The sequence below is a fragment of the Loxodonta africana genome, chromosome 3 (assembly GCF_030014295.1).
Source record: "Loxodonta africana isolate mLoxAfr1 chromosome 3, mLoxAfr1.hap2, whole genome shotgun sequence".
NCBI lineage: Eukaryota > Metazoa > Chordata > Mammalia > Proboscidea > Elephantidae > Loxodonta > Loxodonta africana.
In genome coordinates this window covers 130,916,405-130,938,807 of record NC_087344.1, presented here as the reverse complement: position 1 = coordinate 130,938,807, position 22,403 = coordinate 130,916,405, and the positions used below count along the sequence as shown (strand labels likewise).

The 22,403-nt window shown below is 39.1% G+C and overlaps 1 protein-coding gene across 1 annotated transcript in view; it reads right to left on the bottom strand.

Annotated features, from left to right (window-relative positions):
* Positions 1-22,403, bottom strand: part of LOC100653563 (calcium-activated chloride channel regulator 2) — a 39,917-nt gene that overhangs the window by 5,415 nt on the left and 12,099 nt on the right. Inside the window, exons 6-13 of the mRNA XM_003411205.4 lie at positions 21,883-22,110; positions 16,613-16,843; positions 15,306-15,483; positions 14,426-14,532; positions 12,232-12,456; positions 9,339-9,609; positions 5,980-6,150; positions 1,998-2,231 (exon numbers count right to left, since the gene is read on the bottom strand). Coding sequence (XP_003411253.2) covers positions 1,998-2,231; positions 5,980-6,150; positions 9,339-9,609; positions 12,232-12,456; positions 14,426-14,532; positions 15,306-15,483; positions 16,613-16,843; positions 21,883-22,110 — 1,645 coding nt within the window. The remainder of the gene's footprint in view (positions 1-1,997; positions 2,232-5,979; positions 6,151-9,338; positions 9,610-12,231; positions 12,457-14,425; positions 14,533-15,305; positions 15,484-16,612; positions 16,844-21,882; positions 22,111-22,403) is intronic.

Below are 22,403 nucleotides of genomic sequence, written 5' to 3'. Positions count from 1 at the left end.
TTTAGTGAATGGACTCCAAATTAAAACAAAGAAAGATGATCCAAGTTGGAAGTGAGACGGCAAAGACCCAAGGTGGCCATTTTTTTACTGATATTGACAGAAATCAATTCTCTATGGAGAAGGTTGGTTCCTACAGAAATCTCAATCAGAGGCATCAGGAAATAAACCATTTAATGTGTAATCAATGTTAACTATGTTCTCATGATGGTGAAGTTGTTAAAAACGTTAGTCTCTGAGAAAGGTTATTTTGTTGAGTTGCTATGAGGATGAAGAGTTGATACAGATGTAAGCCTAAAGGTTAGTATAGGCCTTACAAAGAGAAAGTAGGAAAAGGTATTTCATCAATGTCCACCCAAACAAAGGTAAGAATGAATCAGGGAAATCGTTACAGCCTCCCTAACAAAAACGATTACCAGAAGTGAGAAAGGGAAATGCACTGAGTCTTCTGTGACATATGGGAAATATTTCTCAAAACTTGACTTTTAAATCCATTAATAAATACATACTATCCAATTTTCAGTTGGTTGAACAGAATAAGGGGATACTGTGTGGTTTAAAGTCAGGAAAGGTGTGAGTCAGGGTTGTATCCTTTCACCATATTTATTCAATTTATATGCTGAGCAAATAATCTGAGAAGCTGGATTATATGAAGAAGAATGAGGCATCAGGATTAGAGGAAGACTCATTAACAACCTTTGATATGCAGATGACACAACCTTGCTTGCTGAAAGTGAAAAGGAATTGAAGCACTTACTGATGAAGATCAAAGATGACAGCCTTCAGTATGGATTATACCTCAATGTAAAGAAAACAAAATCCTCACAACTGGACCAATAAGCAAGATCATGGTAAATGGAGGAAAGATTAAAGTTGTCAAGAATTTCATTTTACTTGGATCTACAATCAACACCCATGGAAGCAGAAATCAAGAAATCAAATGATGCATTGGGCAAATCTGCTGCAAAGACCTCTTTAAAGTGTTAAAAAGCAAAGATGTCACTTTAAGGACTAAGGTGCCCCTGACCCAAGCCATGGTGTTTTCAATTGCCTTATAAGCATTTGAAAGCTGGGCAGTGAATAAGGAAGAGGGAAGAATTGATGCCTTTAATTATGGTGTTGGCAAAGAATATTGAATATACCACAGACTGCCAGAAGAAGGAACAAATCTGCCTTTGAAGAAGTACAGCCAGAATACTCTTTGGAATGAAAGATGGTGAGACTTTGTCTCACATGTTTTGGACATGTTATCAGGAGGAACCAGTCCCTGGAGAAGGACATCATGCTTGGTAAAGTAGAGGGTCAGCAAAAAAAGAGGAAGACCCTCAGTGAGATGGATTGACACAGTGGCTGTAACAATGGGCTCAAGCATAACAACGATCATGAGGATGGCGGGAAGCATTTCGTCTGTTGTACATAGGGTCACTATGAGTCGGAATCAGCTCGACGGCACCTAACAACAACATATGATTTCCAGAAAAATTAATCACCTCTGGTGTTTGGAACTATATGCTCTGTAATATAGAACCTGTTTCTGCTGAATAAATCACTGACACATGTAGTGTTTATGTTTCCAGTCAAAGTTTCTGTGTGGTTGGTGTCAGTCAGTTTACCTGGGCCTCTTCATCCTGAAGGAACCGACATGCTCTCATTCCTGGATTACAGGATTTAAGACCATATCAGCAACTCAAAGCTTTCCATTGCAGCATTCTCAGCTCTAAGTCTTAAAGCTATTGTTACCCAACTAATCCCCTAGCACGGAAAACCTGGTGGTGTAGTGGTTAAGAGCTACAGCTGGTAACCAAAAGGTCGGCAGTTTGAATCCACCAGGCACTCCTTGGAAACCCTACAGGCCAGTTCTACTCTGTCTGATAGGGTCGCTATAAGTCGGAATCAACTTGATGGCATTGGGTTTGTTTTTTGTTTTTTTAATTTTTTTTAGCATAGTTATTAGGAGTTCCATCTCCTGGAAAACTAGATAATAAAACCAGCAAACTTACCCTGGCCCTGGTCAAAGTCTTCTCCAGGTGCTGTCCAAGATAGAATCACCTCATCTTCCAGTTTTACAGCCTCGAGGTCAATAATTTTGCATGGTGGGAACACATCAGGATAGGGGCCAGCTGGAACTCCCAGCACTGAAAAGGAACCCCCCGAGCTTACTCGGCTGAAGCCCCACTTTTGCTCCTCCTCGTTCCTGCCCATTGATTTTCTTGGGGCATTCATCTGAATATTACCTGAAATGGCAAAGGAAAGAATAGCCAAAGCAACTATTAACAATCTCCTGAATAGCTTAGCTTGTTCTTGACAGATTATTGAGAGACTTTTAAAAACATTTTTTCTTTATTATCTTTAGAATTGTTGTGCTTATTTAATCATTCATTCATTCATCCATGTAGTCATTCAATAAATATTTATTGAGGTCATATGCTGTGCCAGAAATCATGGGTAAAACAGAACCCCGCCCTTATGGAATTTATAATCATATTGTGATAAGTATAAAAATGTAAAAAGGCAAGGTGCTATAAAAGAAAATGACATGGGTATATGATTTAGAGTGTTATCAAGGCTGGTCTTTCCAGTAACATTTAAAGGTTTCGTAAAGGGTGAGTAGGAGTCAGCCAGGTAAACAGTAGGGTTAAGATATCTCAGGCAGAGAACAGCTTGTAAAAACCCTGATGTGCAGAAGACTTTGCAAATTAGAAAAACTAACTAAGGAAGAGAGCAGTTTAAAATGAGATAGGAGAGAGAAGTTCATGCAGAACTTTGTGGGCCATTGCAGTGGTTTTAGATTTTAATTGTACATGCTAGCAGAAGGATGACATGATCATATATGCTTTCTAAAAAGGTCATTCTGGCTGCTTGGTGAAGAACGGATTAAAGCACAGCAAGCAACAAGGTCACTTAGCCATTAGCCATTACAAGCGTCCAGACAAGAGGAGATGGCAGCTTGAATTGGGTAATAGTGGAGAGGTGAAACAAGAAGCAAGCAGTCTGAGATATATTTTGGAGGTAAAATCTGTAAAAGCGTGTGATAGATTTGGATGTGGAACAGTAAAGGAGAGAAAGTTAATAAGAAAGAAAGAACTCCCAGGTTTTAAAAATGAGCAATCTGGAGGAGAAGCAGGCTGAGGGTAAGGAAACCAAAAATGTAAGTTACAAATTCTGAGATTCCTGTAAAACATCTAAATGAACACGTCAAAGAGCCAATTAGATATGAGTTTTAAGCTCAAAAATGTTTTAGCTAGATTTAATCATTTTGAAGTTATGAATTTGGAAGTTCTGGGCACATAAAAAACCTACTGCTGTCAAGTTGATGCCAACTCATAGCAATCCTATAACTCCAAGGCTGTGAATTTCTAAGGAAGCAGACTGCCCCATCTTTCTCCCACTGAGTGGCTGGTGGGTTCAAACCGCTGACCACTTAACTACTACACCACCAGAACTTCGTTATGGACATATAGATGATATTAAAACCAACATTGATAAGACTACCTAATAGTAATTATTTTACCAATAATGATAAATAGCATCTATTGAGTGCTTGCTACTTGCACTTAGTGCCTTTCGTGTATCAATGTGTTTAATCTTCCCAGCAATGCTATGAAGAGGGTACAATTATGACATCAATTTTACAGATGATGAAAAGGAAGCACACAAAAGCTAAGTAACTTGCCCAAGTTCCCACAGCTAGTAAGTAGAGGAGCTGGGTTTCTGACCCAGGCAGTGTGGCTCCAGACAGTAAGCAGAATGAAAAGGTTAGGATGAGCTCTGAGAACTGCCAACATTTAGAGGCGTGGTAGAGGAGGAGGTGGTGGAATAAGAGTCTGGCAAAAAAATTTCCAGAGAATAAGAGGCAATCAAGAGAGTGGGACACCATGGAAACAAGGAAATGACAAAGGAGGGAGGAATCAGTTGTGTTGAGTACTGCTTAGGTCAAGTAAAATGAGGATTAAACATGTCCTTTAGATTTATCAACAGGGTGGTCATTGGTAACTGCAGTGACAGATATTTCAGTGGAGTGATGTGGGTGGAAGTCAGACTGCAGTGGTCTGAGGAGGAAACTGGAGGTGAGAGAGTACAGTGAACAAGTTTAGTTTAATTTCAAGCAACTGGGCTCTTATAGGTAACAGAAAGGTAGACAGTAGCTGGAGGAGAAACAATTTTTTTTTTTTTTTTAAATATGGGAGGTAATAAAACATATTTGAATGCTGCTCAGAAGGCTGCCCTACAGCAGGAACATGCAAGGGAGATCTCTGGAGGCCCCTGGATGAGAGGCTGGGATGGAATCCAGAACAGATCCAGTGGAGATGTCTTAGGGAAGGAGAGGGAAAGTGTGGATGTGCCTGTGTCTGGACATTTGATGGTATGAAAATAGAACAGTGCCCGTTTTTCAATGAAGAGCTCACTCACCTGTAAATGAGCTGATAAAGTGAATGTTATGTTTACCGGTGAAACCTAACTTTCTCTTTTCCATGTTATTAAGGGCCTATATGAAGTATACTGATTAAAGCAAGTTGAACATTACTTCTCTTATTCCACAGTACATTACTGATATTTGCATTCTTTAAATCCATGGGGGTCTTGAAAGATATTCAAACTAGTCCAATAGTCTAAAAGCTCCTTGATAAGAATCAGGTTGTATTCTACTTGATATACCAAGTTCTTAGCACTATGCCTGTCACCTAGTTGGTGTTCGATATATAAATGAAAGAATACCTATTTAGAAATTAACATCTAGATACAAAATCACATCTGCAATAAAACCATGTTACTGTGCAAACTGATTTGCATTGGTTTTGAAGTAATTCAAATTATTTTAAATAGAGGAGAGAGTAAATTGTATTCTAGACAACGTTAAAGAGATTGAGAGATGCAAATCCACCGTAGCATATTGAGTATTTTCTAGTGACAAATATCTCCTAGTGAAAAATAAAAAGCATAGAACAAAAACTGTAGATGCATGTTATAAAGGAATCGTCTAAATGATTCATTTTAGCTGTTAAAATAGATGACAAGTGGTCATAAGGAATCTGCCATTTTGGAAATATTTAGACTGTTTTTAAAGACTACAATATGATATATTTCTGTTGGTCTGTTACACCTTAACCGCTACTTCCAGTGCAGAACTATAATGATTTTGTTTTTTTTTTAAAAAAAGTCTGTCTTGTATTCATTTGGTGCTTCTTTCTTGAAGGAAGACAGAACATCTTTAGGAATCACTAAATTGTCTGTAACATCCAAACTCATATTGATTCAGGAAATCATTTCTCATATGTGGACTGTTTGGGCTGTTTGCTTCCTTCTTTCAACTGCAAACTTCCTGCCTCATTCTCTTGCCTAAATGTTTCTCTATAGAGGAAATGCAGGGGGGCAGGAACTGAGAAAGCTCGATACAAAGTCTCTAACACTAGGTTAATAAGTTAGTAATTCTGATGAAACAGTCACAAGAAAGAGGCCAAAATAATGACTAAAGTAGAAGGGTGGAGATACTGTGTGACAATTATCTATCGGCTGCTAACCGAAAGGTCAGCAGTTCTAATCCACCAGCCCCTCCTTAGAAACCCTATGGGGGCAGTTCTACTCTGACCTATAGGGTCGCTGTGAGTCGGAATCCATTTGATGGCAACAGGTTTGTTTTTTTGGTTTTCTGATATTCACTAGCATGAATCATTTAGAGCTGAAGAGATATTCAACAAATTAGGTATTGAGTATAAAAGAATTTGAAATTTTCTCTCTTTTTATTGTACCAAACCCAAACCAAACCCATTACTATCGAGTCGATCCTGACTCATAGCGACACTGTAGGGCAGAGTAGAACTGCCCCCACAGCATTTCCAAAGAGCGCCTGGTGGATTCGAACTGCCGACCTTTTGGTTAGCAGCCGTTCCTCTTAACCACTGCTCCACCAGGGTTTCCTTCTAGTACACACACACCAGAAACATAAAACGATGTCGTTTAAATAGCAGTGCCAATGATTCTTACCGTTTGCTATGTAACCTGGTACATACATAGCATGACTTCCTGAAATAGAGTGGGCTAGGGCGCTTATGCTGGGAGACCGGTGGACGTGCACTTTCAAGTTGTATCTACCATTTACCGCAAAGGAGAAAAAATACCTTGAGTAAATTCCATCATTTTTTATAACATCCGCACCTGTATATATAAAAAAAAATCAATATTAACACTTGTCATCGCAGTTGATTACTGGTATTTAATTAAGCCATTAAGATTTGTTCCCCTTTATTTTTCCCATTTTAGCATATATTTGTTGTTGTTAGGTGCCGTGGAGTCAGTTCCTACTCCTAGCGACCCTATGCACAACAGAACGAAACACTGCCCGGTCCTGAGCCATCCTTACAATCGTTTGGTATGCCTGAGCTCATTGTTGCAGCCACTGTGTCAATCCACCTCACAGAGGGTCTTCCTCTTTTCCGCTGACCCTGTACTTTGCCAAGCATGATGTCCTTCTCTAGGCACTGATCTCTCCTGACAACATGTCCAAAGTATGTAAGATGCAGTCTCACCATCCTTGCTTCTAAGGAGCATTCTGGTTGTACTTCTTCCAAGACAGATTTGTTCGTTCTTTTGGCAGTCCATGATATATTCAATATTCTTCATATACTATAACCATCAAATTCCTTTTGATACTATCAGGCGATTAAAAATCTAATGACTCCATAATTTCTCCCTGGGATTCCTTAAACTCTGAAAAATTATCTTCTAAAGGTGAATGAGTTGTACCTGCTTCAGTGCTAATATGGAAATCCTGGTAGTGTACTGGTTAAGTGCTACTGCTACTAACGAACAGGTCGGCAGTTCAAATCCCCAGGCGCTTCTTGGAAACTCTATGGGGCAGTTCTACTCTGTCCTATAAGGTCGCTATGAGTCAGAAGCAACTCGATGGTGGTGGGTTCGGTGCTAATACAACTCAATAATCACCTTTCAAGTTCTTAGTCGTATTATTGAAATTAATATTTTCTAGTTTCTCAGAGAAACTAATCACACTCTGAAGCTTGCTTATGATCACAGACTCTTTTAAGATAACAGAGATTCTGTGCCCAGAAAATACACATATATGCACATATACACATTTTCATACAATTTTAAGGAGTTTATAATGCTGTGAAGCCGTCTGGTAAATAACTCTGCTGGAAAAAAAAAAAAAACTTTGATATTTGGTAAAATAGTGACATTATTTAATATCCTCATTAGAGGGAGCATAGAACTATTGCTGATTTGGAGTTTGACAGGCTTTGGCTCCATCCACTGTGCCTTGCCTTAGGAGGCATTCTGAAAGCTTGACTAGTGCTAGACTCCCTTCCTTTGTTTTGACCCTTAGAGAGCAGTTCAGTTCCAAGCAAAGTCCATGACTGAATCTAGGGCAGCAGGGAAAGGTCCAGCCTTGCCCAAAAGCAGATCTCATTCACCATTGGGTGCAGGTGGTCAGGCTGAGCAAGCAGCTTGTCCTCCTAACCTAGAGGTCAATTCAGTTCTTGCACTGTACACCCAGCCCTGTACCCTAGCATTGTATCATACCTAAAGTGCTCTAAACTCCCTGGCAGGGCTCCTTAATGTAAGAAAATCAAGACTCTAGTTAGTTAAAATTAAAGCTGCAGAGCTTTTCATTATCAGATAGGTTTTTTTTTTTTTTTTGTCTATTGTCTGTTTGAAAGAAATCAAATCTTGGCATTTAGTAGTTTAATGATTAATATGAAGGTCTGTTTTTGTGGAGAAATGACAAAGGAAATTTTCAAAATCATGAAAGATTTTCATGCCACAGTCAACTTATTGCCACCGTTTTTAATCACTGAGCCAGAAAGAAGTGGAAAAGATCATTGGTTTCGGAGTCAGGAGATTTGGTTTTAAGCCACTTACTAGCTATGACAGTTAATCTTTCAGAACCTCAGTTTTCTCATCTATAATATGAGGATAATAATTTATCTCACAAACAGTAATGACTATTTGAGACTGTGCGTGAGAAAGTACATTTTAAATTGTGAAGTATTTGACCAGAATAAATTTTATTATTGTTCATTTATTTATTTAACAGATTAAATACTGCTTCCCTTATAAAAGTGCGTACTAGACAATTATGCACATGTGTTTAAGTATTGAAAAGAATTAAATTTATACTTTGATAGCTAAGCTATAATTTTTATCATTTCTTTCACTAGAGTATAAATTTAGACAGCAAATAAATGAAATGGTTCCAGGGAATAAATATAAAAGCCCTATGAGCTTAATCAGGTGACTCTCCAAAGAGGGTCAGCATCCGTTTTCCAGGTTATCGTTCAGGCTGGGGCAAGAAGGGAAAAACATTCTGCAAAGTGCATTTTTGGAGTGTATACAAAAAATAAGAGGTACAGCCATAGACAAGCAATCAGAACATGAGAAGTTCGTTTGGTTCCATTCCAGTAGGCCTAAGAAAATGATTTCTCTGGCATCCCTTTGAGGTAGACTTGAACTAGATATTCTTTGAATGAACTTTGAATGGTCTTTGAAACAACGGGGCAGAAGAATGAATGTGGTTTTATTAGCAGATCAAACACTTGTGGCTGCCAACATAAATTTTAAGGTCTATCGTCACTCTGAGAATTCAGTTCAGGAAAAGAACAGAACTGGAAACATGGACCAACAAGGCATTCTTTGCTTTTAAAAGTTAAAACAGAAAGGGTCTAAGTGTTGGCCTGGCCTGTTCCTGTGCTCTCTGTAATGCATAAAGACGAGGCTCTGGACTCCGTATGTGCAGAACTAGTGCTTTGAAGTGGGGTTTTGCTTTGTTTTCCCAGTGGGGGAGAAATCTCTATCCTGATTCCACTAGGCTCACTTGCTTGCTCTTGTGACCAGATCGCACATCTGAAGGGCACTGTCTGGTGCTAGAGATGGGACCATGCCTTCTCATCAACCTAGCTACTTGGGCAAAGGGTAATTTCAGGTCATATTATGGGCCATAAGTTCAATTTCCAATTTTCTCTTCACAACCTGGTCCACAGGAATAAAAAGGGTTTACTGTCACTGCAGCTCCCTTTTTTGGGGTTCATTTGCTATTTTAATTATACAACCTGAATATGTCAGTCAATAGTAGACCTGGTGAATGTTAAAGGAATACTGACATGTCACGAGGACATATAAGCCTATTCCTGGGTGACCTCACTAAGTGAGAGTGGGCAATGTCATGGTGTCCAGCTGCCCAAGTGGAAGCTAAGGCTGAGGTGCCAAGCGGCTCCCTCCCACCCTCCTCCTCTCACACAGCCACACTCTTAGGAGCCTAATATTAATACTGCAAAATGATAACATGACAACTTTGAGAACATGAAAAACAACCTGAAATTCCTTGTTACCTGCTCCATCATCAAACAGTTTCAGTGTAACAGGATCTCCAGTCTCTGGCTCAATCGTAGCAGTTACAGTGGCATTAAGAATGGGATAAAATCCCTTTCTGACATTTGCATAAATCATCACCGGATGAGGAAAATGGGTGCTGCCTCTTTCTACATAGGCCTCCACAGTGGCTGGGGGTACAGCTAAGCTGGAGGCCCGAGAGGTCACGGTCACTTTCAAGGCTTCAGGAGAATGGTGGGTATTGTTCAGTGTGTAAGTCCAGTCCCCAGGCTGCAAAACAAAGGCTCTTTGTTTTTTGAAGTATTAAGAAAAAAATCAACCTTAGTGTTTTTTGTTCTTGCTTTGTTGCTGTTGTATTTTTTGATACTATAAAAAGGTTCAGGGAAAATAATATTGATTAAGGAATAACTAAATTCAGTATTTACATGATTTTGAAAGCACAACCCACTTTGATTGTTAGGTAACTTTTTAGGGAATTATATCCTTGATTTATTTGGGATAAAGGGGTAGATCTTGATTTTCATTTTTAGAAGATAATGATAATAATGTCCAGTGCCAAAATACTATGCAAATAATAATCTGAGTTCCTTCACCCAAGAGGAGGTTCAATGTTTTTATTCCTTTTCTAAACTGAGAAAATAACATCAAATTAAGTGAATCATTATGATTTACGTGGATACCCTAGACCTAAAGGCAACACTATCCTTCCTTTCCTCTACTTCTTCTAAATTTTCCCTCTCTTCCCCTCCCCTTCCCTGGAATATTAAGCAACAAAAGCAAAACAAAACAAAAAAGCGCATACGGTATTAGGAACCAAGAAAAGGGCACACGATTTTTAATAGGCCAGTATTCTACAATGTCTATGTTGAATAATTTTTATAAATATTGCAAAATACCACTCCTATTTAGACTGCCTAGGGAAACCTGCAAAAGAATATCTAAAAGAAAAAATTAAATCTATAATGTAACACACATTTGTTCTCTTGCTAAAGCTATACATGTATTCCTTTTTCCTCATCCCTGCTTTTGCCCCTTTTTAAACCCAAAAAGTAACAAGTGGAACATAATACAGCAGAAGGAAAAACTAAGAAAAGCAATGGATTAAGATGTGACTCAGTGAGGACAGTGAAAGCACCACCACTCCCTACCCAACTTCTTTTTCTTCTTTATTGGGACTCCTCTTCTTCGCCATGTTTTCAGTGAAGTAGTAATTTAAGGGATCAAGATAATCTGTCTATTACTTTTTGGTAATCATGACATTAGTAACAGTGAATAGTAGACTTCTCTTTGGATATAATGAGTGTTTTGATACAGGGAACCTAATCCAGACTATGGAGCCCTGGTGGCACAGTGGTTAAGAGTTCAAGCTGCTAACTAAAAGGTCTGCAGTTTGAAACCACCAGCTGCTCCTTGGAAACCCTATGGGGCAGTTCTACCCTGTCCCTGTCCTATAGGGTTGCTATGAGTCAGAATTGACTCGATGGCAATAGGTTTGGGCTTTTTTTTTTTTGGCAACCCAGACTAAGGGGGCGGACAAAGGGAGCAAAAATTAGGTAGTGTTTCTGGCCCTTGCATACAGGCGTAAAAAGAGCATGATGAGTTTGAAGAAAAGTTCGCTAGGAATTTTTTTGTAATATAAAATCTATATCCTGCAGCCCCTAACATATACATCAGTGTAAGACACTGGGAATGTCAGGACAACTTACAACACAGAAATCCAAGCTCAGCCCTCACCTCAAGATTAAAACCCATTTAAATTCCAGAATAAGTAGGGTGGTGGTAAGGAGAGTTAAGAGATACGCTTGGGCAGAAGCCAGAACATGAAGGGCCTGGTATGTAATAGTAACAAGTTGGATTTTATTCTGCAGCCATCAAAGAGTTGAATAGGAGACAGGTTTGGTCAGATTTCTACTTCAGAAAGATCACTCTGATAGAAGTGAAGAATGCACGGGAGGGATACCAGCCTGGCTGTCAACAGCAATTGAAGGGGGAGGGGTGAGGAGGAGGATGAGAGGATGAATTCAGGCAGTGCAAGAGTGGATCTGGTCAATTCCATTTAGAAGCATTAGTGGTTCCCCTTTACCTTTAGGATTCAAACCCCTACTTTGTTTACTGATATACAAAGCCCTTACTGACCTGGCTCCTCTTTATCTTTCTGGCTTCATCACTACCCACTCCTTCCTTCCCAGACCTTACATGCTACTCTGTAGTTTGTTCAATATTCACACTACTTGCAGTTCTGTAAACAGACATGGTCCTTTTCTCTGAGTCTTTCCATGTGCTATTTCCTCTGCCCAGAACATCATTCATACTTTCTAGCCCCTTTATCCTCTGCATTCCCATTTTGAAGTCTTCATTTCCAGGAAGCTTTCTCCACCCGCAACTGCCCCTACTTGTGTGTCCCTTCTGCATGCTCTAATAATACACTGCGCTTATCATGACATTTTTATGTAAAGCACTCAGAAAAAGGTCCAGTGCATAAAAAGGTGCTCAAAAACATATGTGTTGCATGTATTCATACAGTAAATTCTAGGTAGATTTTTCCTAAGCATATAGACAAAAAAAAAAAAAATTCTTTTTTTTTTATATAGACAAATAACTCTCTGTGGAATTTGTAAAGAAAGGCGTAGGCTAGAAAAATTTATTTATTTGTACTTCATAAATACTGATTTCCACTGTTGAAGTGAGAAGGATTTGGTACTCATTGTTTAAAGTTTTAAACATACCTTGATTATTCCTTTTAACATTCAGTAATGCACTCTTGTAAATTCAAAATTAAGTTTTGATATATTAAACATGATTTCCTTTACATAATGCCTTTAATTATGTGATTCAGTTGAAAGTCATATACTGACTAAATGTTGCCATTATGAGCAAGGTCACAACACCTACCTGAGCAGTCCCCGGTATCCAAAGACGAGCAGTCTGCAAAGCTAGATTGTTGGTAAAGTTATTTGTGTCGTATTTTCTTCCATTAGGATCAAATAATACAATGTCAGGGGGACCACTGGTCTGCCACATGACTAGAAAGATAGTGTCATTGCCCACACTGTTATCTACAGTCACAGTGTTTTTCAATTGATGATGAGGTTTAACAATTTCACCAGTACTTTCAAGCTGTTAAAGAAAATATGTATGTGAGTTTCTAGTATATGCATAATATTGCATTTTTGTGTTCTTTAGTTCTATGACAAATAAAAATGAATTCATAAAAGTAAAAATTATTTAGTCATTCACAATAAGCTCAGTGTGTGTGAGCATGTGTAAGTAACATGTATGGAACATAAACATAGGTTTGACACTGAGCTAAGTGCTTTCCATATATTATCTAAATCTTTACAAAAACCCTCTGAGACAAGTATTGTTTTTATCCATATTTCACAGATGAGAAGCCTGAGGCCTAGAAAAGTAACTTGTTCAATGTCACAAGCAGAACTGGAATAAAACTTAGATGAGCTGACACCAGAGCCCCTGCATCTAATCATTGTCCATTCACAATGGACACATGTCTGTAACTTAGAAAATTACATTTATTAAATAAACACACAGTAATACTCTTCAATGTTGCTCAAAATTGGAAAGCATATGAAATTATATTGGTGGGTAATAGCAAAGACATTGTAAATTATTTGTCCAAATCAATTTACCAAGTGTTTGTGGATTGATGGCTACTGGGCCACTTCTTGTGCTGGGCACCAGGCTGTTGAAGGGATCTGGTTGTGGTCTCCACCCTCAGTCTAATGCAGTTAATGACATACAAACAACTGGGGGGAGGTGGTGGTGTTTCAGAACATCAGATAGGCTATTTTGACCCCATATGAATGATATTTTATATTAAAATTTTTTACTTTTTTTACATTTGTTTTTGTGAGCATTGTTGGCATAGTGGTTAAGAGCTGCGGCTGCTAACCAAAAGGTCAGCAGTTAGAATTCACCAGCTGCTCCTTGGAAACCCTATGGGGCAGTTTTACTCTATCCTATAGAGCTGCTATGAGTTGGAATCGGCTTCACGGCAGTGGGATTTTTTTTTTAATCACAGGAAAGATTATTGAGAATAACCACCAGAAGAGCCAATTTTAATCTAATCAGTAGTACACACTGTCATCTATAATTCATATTTTCTCATTTATGATGATGAAATTGTGGTTATTGTGTTTGCTGTGTAAATATAATCTTTATGTTAAATGTTTTCTGATAATAATTTACTGACTTCATTGTTTACATTAAGCCATTATCTTGGTAGGTTCATTTACCATCTGTGAGGAAGCCATGGATGAAATTTTGTTCACGACATTATTGAGTTATGTTCAAAATGTCTTTAAAGTACTTAAGGGAAAAAAAATTGTGCCTTTTAAAAATGGCTTGATTACAGGAAGCTTCTGTGAACAAAATCAAGTAAATTGTGGTAGATGAAGAGATACTTAGAAATTTTTAGAATTTAATGAAATAGCCAGTACTCATTATACAAGGGAGGAGCTTCAAAGAAGATGTTAAAGAAGCAAAAAAATGGATTCTTACTGATGAAAAGTTATTATGGAACTAAAACTAAATGCATGGTTTCTTACTTTTCTTTTGGACTTTATTCTCCACTCCCACCATTTTGAGTAAAGAAGACGAAGGAACCTCTGCTCATAGATCTTGAAAAACTGAGGTAGCAATTACAGAAAATGGCTCCTAGGTTTGAAAAATATCAAACCAGTTGCCATCAAGTCAACTCTTAATCATGGTGACTCCCTGTATGGCAGAATAGAACTGTGCCTCACAGGGTTTCCAATGGCTAATTCTTCAGAAGTAGTCACCAAGCCTTTCTTCTGAGGTCCCTCTGGATGGACTTGAACCTCCAATCTTTTGGTTAGCAGCCAAGCACATTAACTGTTCGCACAACCCAGGGACCACTGAGAAATACAGATATTAGGTAAAAATGAAGCCTGATTCTGCTAATAAGGAGCGCATTAAAAGCCTTTCACATGCTGCTACATATTCAAATGAGCTTAATGAAGCAGTCAGCACACTTTACCTACTTCCCTTGCTTTTCCTTATCCCACCCCCTGCCCATCTGTAGTTAGAACACTGAAGAAATTCTGACCTGAATACGTTGCTGAAAAATGTCTCCAGTTCCAGAGGAAATTCTACTGAAAGCATCAATCATGCTATTGGAGTTTAATTTATCTGGAACAAAGAACTTTAAACCTCCTGAAATACATGATTGGGATGTTAGCTGATAAAAATAAAGCATATAAAATAAAACGAAACAAAAATGTTAGGCCTTTTCCAACAACCTTTCTTTGTGTTAGAATATTAGTTTTGGGGGAGTAGGGGTTATACTTGACCTGCATTTCATGGCATCTTATACGACCATGTGGTAAGTGCCACAGGTGAGGTGGTTTGGTCTGTCCTGTTCATGGCTATAATGTCAGGGCCCAGAACTCTGCCTGGTACATAATAGGAACTCAATATATATTTATTGAGTAGTCTTATAACTAAGGTAAAATTCCTAGACCATCTAACTAGCCTAATTGCTATTATTTGCTTTCAGAAATAATTGAATAAAAGCCAACTTTGAATTCACAAATCAGCATACTCATTTTTATTGAATATAAGGAATATGGGATAAAATCACTTGTGCTTCATTTTGAACAAAAACTATATGTATGTCACAACACTGTATGTGTCCTTCCATGTAAGTTAGTTCATTTAATCTCAGACATATTTTTTAGCTTCATGATTATACCTGCTCAGGCTACTTTAACAAGAAATTATGAGAAATAGTATTTTCATTGCATGTATAAAATTAGCATCTTCTAGGGGAAAAGTCTAAAAATTCAGCAACATTTTAGTTTTGGGCAATGGTTTTTGTTTTTATTTTAGAAAAATGTTTCTGTTTTTCAATTAAATCATCATATTTATACTTTGCATATTCACATTAAAAAGGAATGCTCTAAAAGATTCTATAGAAATTTATTTACCTGTAAGATGTGATAATTCCTCCAGGTTTTCAGCTGCAGATGAACCCAGGGCGATGGAATGGATGGTTGAGCCACTGCTGAACACAGTGAGTAAGCAATTGTCGACATTCCTGTCATCTCCACTGGTCACTAATATCATCACAGAGCCATATGCTCTTCCATTCAGTTTTTCAACCACCTGAACATACAGTATCAGTCATTTGGAAGTAAACGTAAGTCAAACTGTCTTAGTGAGCAGAAGAATCCACTCTCATTCCAAACCTGCCACCTGTAGAGAACTCTTCTAAGTCCTCTGTAGCCCCCTGTACTCTACGCCCATCCCCACTCAGCCCTCACCTCATCCCATCACAGCACTGTCACTCTACATGCCACTGCCGGTTTGTCTGTGGGCAGAAACTCTTCCCATTATAATCACCATGATAATGCTCATAATTTAGAACAGTGTCTATCATAAAGGATATTGGATACATTGTTGTGTGAGATTTTTGCCTCTGAGGACCAGTAAGATCTAATACAGTGGCAGAATGCCTAGAGCTATTTTGGCAATTTCTAAAGCCATTTCTCAACATTGGCTACACATTAGAATCAGATGAGGCGCTTAAAAAAATTTCCAGCGGCCGGGCCATTATCCCAGATCAAATAAGTCAGAATCTCTGGGGGTGAGACCCAGGCATCTGTATTTTTTTAATCCTCAGGTGATTTCAATGGGCAGCCAAAGTTGCGAGGCACTTGCCTATAAGCAGCAATAACTGCAGCTGATGTGTCTTGCTTGCTACCAGATGCTTGACACATGGCTACATTCCAAAAGCTGAATCCAGCCTTGTGCTGATTTCTGTAATTCCTGAAACATGCCACTGGCCTTAATTGTCTCTGATTTGCTTGAGGTCTATCATGCAAGTATGACTATAGACAGGAGCCAGACATGCTGATTTTAACTGGAAAATCCAAAAGAAACTATGGACACAGCTGGGACAGTCCCAGGATGGAAAAAAATAGCATCAAAAAGTGCCCAGATAACGTTAAAATCCTCCAGTCTTGGCCATTGTGTTCATTTATTTACTCATTCCTTCCATAAGCACATATTAAGCAATTGCATATTACATGCCGAAAGTGCTTTGCTAGTGTGGGCAGTACAGTGGTGAACAACACGTAGTTCGTGCCTTTAAAGATAACCCATCATCATGCTCCTATAGCTGAGGCTGATATGACCACACTGTAACAGATTGCCCTTAAGAAGGAGCAGGCTCAGATACAGAATGATGGAAAGAAAAGTGGGGTGATCCAAGGCCTGGGATGCTCTACTGTACCTCAAATCCCTTCTTAAGCCCCGAACAGACACTAGTTTCTGCTTCTGCTGACACAGTGGTAGGCAGAAATGAAACCAGCAGCTTTCGATCATCATCGCTGTTGATTTGGTGCAGCTGGGCTCTGATCTCTCCTTTGCTATCAAAACTGGCAATACCCACAAAGGTATGAATTTCAACAATCTGCATCAAATAGAATTCTGCTGCTTGTTGCAGTCGAAGAAGCCTGTCAGCCTATGTCCCAAAGAGGAAAAAAGAAAGGTAACAACATTTGGTTGGTAGACAAAAAAAAAAAAATCATGACTAAATTACTCAATTAGCAAATATCTCTGCTAATTCTTTAGAGATATTGTAATTTCTTTAGTGCAAAGAGTGACATAATGCTAGAATATTGCTCAATTAATTGCAAGTTCAAAAACGCTTTCTTTTTTGGGGGTGGGGGATGAGGGTTTGGAACTTTGCTTCCAACAAGCTGTTCATAATTTACCACTCCCTACTCTGTCCTATAGTGTTGCTATGAGTTGGAATCGACTCGACAGCAATGAGTTTGGAAGCTCTGGTGGGGTAGTGGTTAAGTGCTACAGCTGCTAACCAAAAGGTCAGTAGTTCGAATCCACCTAACCACTCCTTGGAAACTCTATGTGGCAGTTCTACTCTGTCCTACAGAGCCACTATGAGTCAGAATCAATTCAACAGCAATGGTTTTTCTTTTTTTTTTAAGAACATAGATCTCCACATTTTCTGTACAACCCAGAATTCAAAGATTCATGGAACCAATTGAGGCTAGGTTTGTAACTGCTTCCTTTACAATTCAGTCTGGATAAGAGGACACGTTCCCAAGAGACCTTATGGTAGAGAGGGGTGGCAGTCAGAGGATCCAGTATCTATCCTGGCACTACCCTGTTATCATGGTCATTTTAGGCTGGGTAATTCATCTGTAAAATGGGAATGATAGTATCTTACTTACCTATGATGCAATTGCTTTGTAAGGATCAATTGAAAAACCTGTATGAAAATACAGTAATGCAATGAAGCAGCGACAATTACCCAATAAGCAAAGTATACATGGGCTTAATTGTGCTTACTTACCAATCTCTTATGTATCACAGGTTAGTAAATAAACACAAACCCATGCATATCTTGCTTACTGTAAACCAGTGCATACCTGCTTAACTGATTAATCTGCCCCTGCAGACTAAATGAAGTACTAACCAAGTATAAAGTAGTATTAGCAAACAGGTTTGGGCAGGTGATGCTGCTAGGGTCACTTGTTTTGAAGGCTGTGGGACAAGAAAAAGGAGAAGCAAGATGCGCTTCAATGACCACCTGCTTAGGGATGACTGTGACCTCTATCTCCGACCCATACATCTCCCTTAAGATAAGGACCTGTATTTCACACTGCTTAGGAGAATCGACTCGATGGCACTGGGTAGGAAACTTCACCAATTTAATGAGCCACCCACTGCTGTCAATTTAGGCATATAGCGACCTTATAGGGTTTCCAAGGCTGTATATCTCTGCCTAAGAAGACTGCCACATCTTTTTCCCGCAGAGCCACTGGTAGTTTTGATCCACCCATTTTCAGTTAGCATTCGATTGCTTTAACTGCTGTGCCACCACGGCTCCTTTAATGAACCACAGGCGTCGCAAACTCTACATTTGGAATTATCGTTTCCTTTCTCAAATATTGCTTCTCTTACCATGCTGGGAGGGAAATTGGTAGTGTGGATAAAATAAGGTCTTTGACTCCTGCCTCCACCCTTTGCTAATTGTGTGACCATAGAAAATTACTTTTATTTTTAGCCTAAGTTTCCTTATCTGCAAAATGGACACTTAGCAAACACTCAGTAAATAGTAGCTATTGCCATCATAATGGTCATCAAATCCTCATGCCCAGCTGTCACCTCTACTCCAACTTAAATAGAAACCTGAGATTTTTACTCCTCCATTCTTACCAGCCCCCATTTCCTTGAATAAACCCGAAAAAATCCAAACCTGTTGCCATTGAGTCAATTCCAACTCATAGCGACCCTAAAGGACAGAATAGAACTGCCCTGTAGAGTTCCCAAGGAGTGCCTGGTGGGTCTGAACCGCAGACCTTTTCGTTAACAGCTGTAGCACTTAACCACTACACCACCAGGGTTTCTTTTCCTTGCGTCTATTCAATTTAACGTCTTAAATTTCTCTCAGATCCGTAGTATCTCTCCATCCTATCTGCCACTCCCTCAGATCCACCCAGTATTAATTATAGCCATACCATTAGATGCAATTTCCCCTGAACAATTCCTTCTAATCTTTCCTCTTGGCCACTGCACATACTCCCTGGAATGTCATCCCTTCTTCTCTGACCTCACCTCACCCAACCCAGTAATTACCTACTAAAAAAAAAAAAAAAAAAACTAGTGCTTCCTTCAATATTCAGCTCAGAGTTCACCCTCTCAGTGAAATCTTTTTTGCCGACTCTTTTCTATAGGACTAGATGCTGCCACAGCAACTCACACATCCATGGAGCCTTTGTCACATAGTATCATGAGTATTGTGAGCATGTTCTGTTGTACATAGGTTCACTATGAGTTGGAACGAACTATGGCACCTAACAACAACATTGTGAGTATTTACTCACATATTCATGTTGTATTGCGCTGTTAGCTTTTCAAAGCAAAGCCCGTATTCTACAGTCATCTCTGTATCTCCCAGGCCAGCACAGTGTAGGCACCTGATAAATGAGCGAATGGCATTATAGGTCAATGGCAGTATTGACGGAAAGGGAAGAGAGTTTATTATTTGGGGCTAATTTCTCTTCTATCCCTTCCAGGTCTTCTCTCAAGTTCAACTATCTTTCTCTTTAGCTCCACTCGTTCTTACCTAACAGAGGCAGATGCATACCATACCATACCCAGTGCCGTCGAGTCGATTCCAACTCATAGCGACCCTATAGGACAGAGTAGAACTGCCCCATAGAGTTTCCAAGGAGCACCTGGTGGATTCGAACTGCTGACCCTTTGGCTAGCAGCCATAGCACTTAACCACTAAGCCACCAGGGTTTCCAGAGGCAGATAGACAATCTAAATTACCCTGAGACCATATTTGAGAAAACCATGCCCTAATCAACTGCAGGTAGGCAAAATGACAAAATTTTTCAGATCCTAATTTTATTAGCACGGTTCCTAATATTTCAGAGACAAACAAAAAAGGAAAATCTTCCAGGGAGTACAAGAAGATAGCTTCTTCCCTTGAACAAAATATAATAGAACAATAGCTATCACCTATTATTTATTATGTGCCCTAAACTTCTTAATCATTATCTCATTTATTCCTCCTCAATAATTCTATGAAGTAGACAGTGGCATACCGGTAAATGTTTAATGACTGGATCCTTGGGAGGGTGGGGTGGGGTGGGGTGGGGAGAAGGGGTGAGGTGGAGGAGAGAATGCTCTGATTTGTAGCAATTGTGTGGGATAAATACTCCCACCATGGGTGATTTCAGTGAGACTACCAATGTGACTTCGCTGAATGCGGAGCTGGGAAGAGATGTGCTGTGGCACCCACTATATGGTATTTTCACCATACAGATACTATAGACTGGAAAAAACCTCAAAAGCATAGATTAGCAGCTAGCAAACATTTTCTGTAAGGGGCCAGAGAGCAAATATTTTAGGCTTTGTAGGCCAGAGTCTTGGTTGCAACTACTCAGCTCTGCTATTATAGTACTGAAGCAGCCATAGATAATATGTAAATGAGTGAGTGTAGCTCTGTTCCAGTAGAACTTGTTTATGGACATTGAAATCTGAATGTCATATAATATTCACATGCCATGAAATAGATTAGTCTCTTGATTTTTTTCCTTAACCATTTAAAATGTAACTCGTTCTTAGCTTGTTAGCTGTACAAAAGCAGGATGTGGATCAGATTTGGCCCACAGACCATAGTTTGCTGATGTTTGGCATATATAATAGTAAAAATTAGCAGAAAAATAATTAGGAAGGGATGAGTTTTGATCATTCATTAAATTTCTTTTAACATATTTTATTTGTTAGTTCACATATTTTAAATTCAATAATGGCTGTGTTTAACAACTGGCTCATAAATTTCCTGAAAATTTAACAGTCAACTTTCTTGAGCCAATATTAGCTGGCCCTATTACACCACAATGGTGCCCCTGACCCAAGCCATGGTGTTTTCAATCGCCTCGTAATACATGTGAAAGCTGGATGATGAATAAGGAAGACTGAAAAAGAATTGATGCCTCTGAATTGTGGTGTTGGTGAAGAATATTGAATATACCATGGACTGCCAAAAGAATGAACAAATCCATCTGGGAAGAAGTACAACCAGAATACTCCTTAGAAACAAGGATGGGGAGGCTATGTCTCACATACTTCGGACATGTTATTAGGAGGGATCAGTCCCTGGAGAAAGACATCATGCTTGGTAAAGTCGAGGGTCAGCAAAAAAAAGGGAGACCCTCAAAGAGATAGACTGACACAGTGGCTGCAACAATGGGCTCAAGCATAACAATGATTGTGAAGATGGCACAGGACCAGGCAGTGTTTCATTCTGTTGTACATAGGGTTGCTATGAGTTGGAACTGACTGGATGGCACCTAAAAACAACAACATTACACCACTGTCAGTAGGTATTATTATCCCTACTTTACAGATAAGAAAATTGAGCTTCAGAGAGGTTAAGTGTCTTGCTCTTGATTACCCAGGCAGTAAGTGAAGGAGCCAGGATTCAAAGTATATCTGACTGATTACAGAGACTAAGTCTTTAACCACTATCTGAGAGTTCTAGACCTTTAGAGAGTGGGTTTCTGGCAGGCTACTAGATTGCTGGACGACTGAGATATGGCTTTCTGTACACAATGACATATGGAAAATATATACATGATAGACAGGCGATAGACAGGCACAGTCTCTACAAACTCATGGTCTATTGCCGCTGCCAGGAATGTTTACCAGTGAGTGAAATGGCCAGACTGAAGCCCTCTGTTACATGTCAGAGTTTTGGAAAAGGGCCTAGGTTGGAAAAGGGTGCAATTAGTAGCAAAAGTGATGGTTCAAAATAATCTGTGGATTTCACTTATTTGTGTTATTTCCATTTCTGTGCCACATTCTGAATTTGTTTTTCCTGTCCCCAAGAAAATAAGATGGCATGACTATTCCAAACCTTTTGCTTCTCCCCTTTCCCCCTCCCCCCTCAAAAAACATAAAGAATTAAAAACTGGTAGGAAAAAAAGAATGATTTACAACCATTTCAATTCAAAATATTACCTCAGCCATCTTGCTGGACACATCCAGCACTAAGCAGACCACTTTGTCGCCAGCCTGTACAAGGGAGAATGTGGGAGGAGGTGGAAGCTCAGTCCCATTCATGGGAACACTGTTACTAAAGTCAGCAGAGTCTGAGATTACATCCCACGTACTTCTGAGGCTACACTTTTGGTTCTGTAGGTTTGGAGCTTCTTGGTTGTGAGTACTTGCATTGCAGAATTCAACCACCTGGAAGAAGAACAAAGCCTATTATTAGAGTATAAAGGCACTACTTCCATTCTAAGTGTGCTTTCTTAAGTAGCTAAAGGTTTAAAAAGAGGTGAGCTGAGAGACAGGAAATGAGAAATTTTCAGTAATGTAACTCTTCAAGAATGACATCAAGTTTACAAATCAACTTTGGTACCCTTTGCTTGAAACATTAGCACCTTTGCGGTTCTGAGATCATTAAAGTTTATTTGCACTTTGGATAATGGAGAGCAGACTATGTACATAGATACCTTAGTCTAAGGAAAACAAAAGAA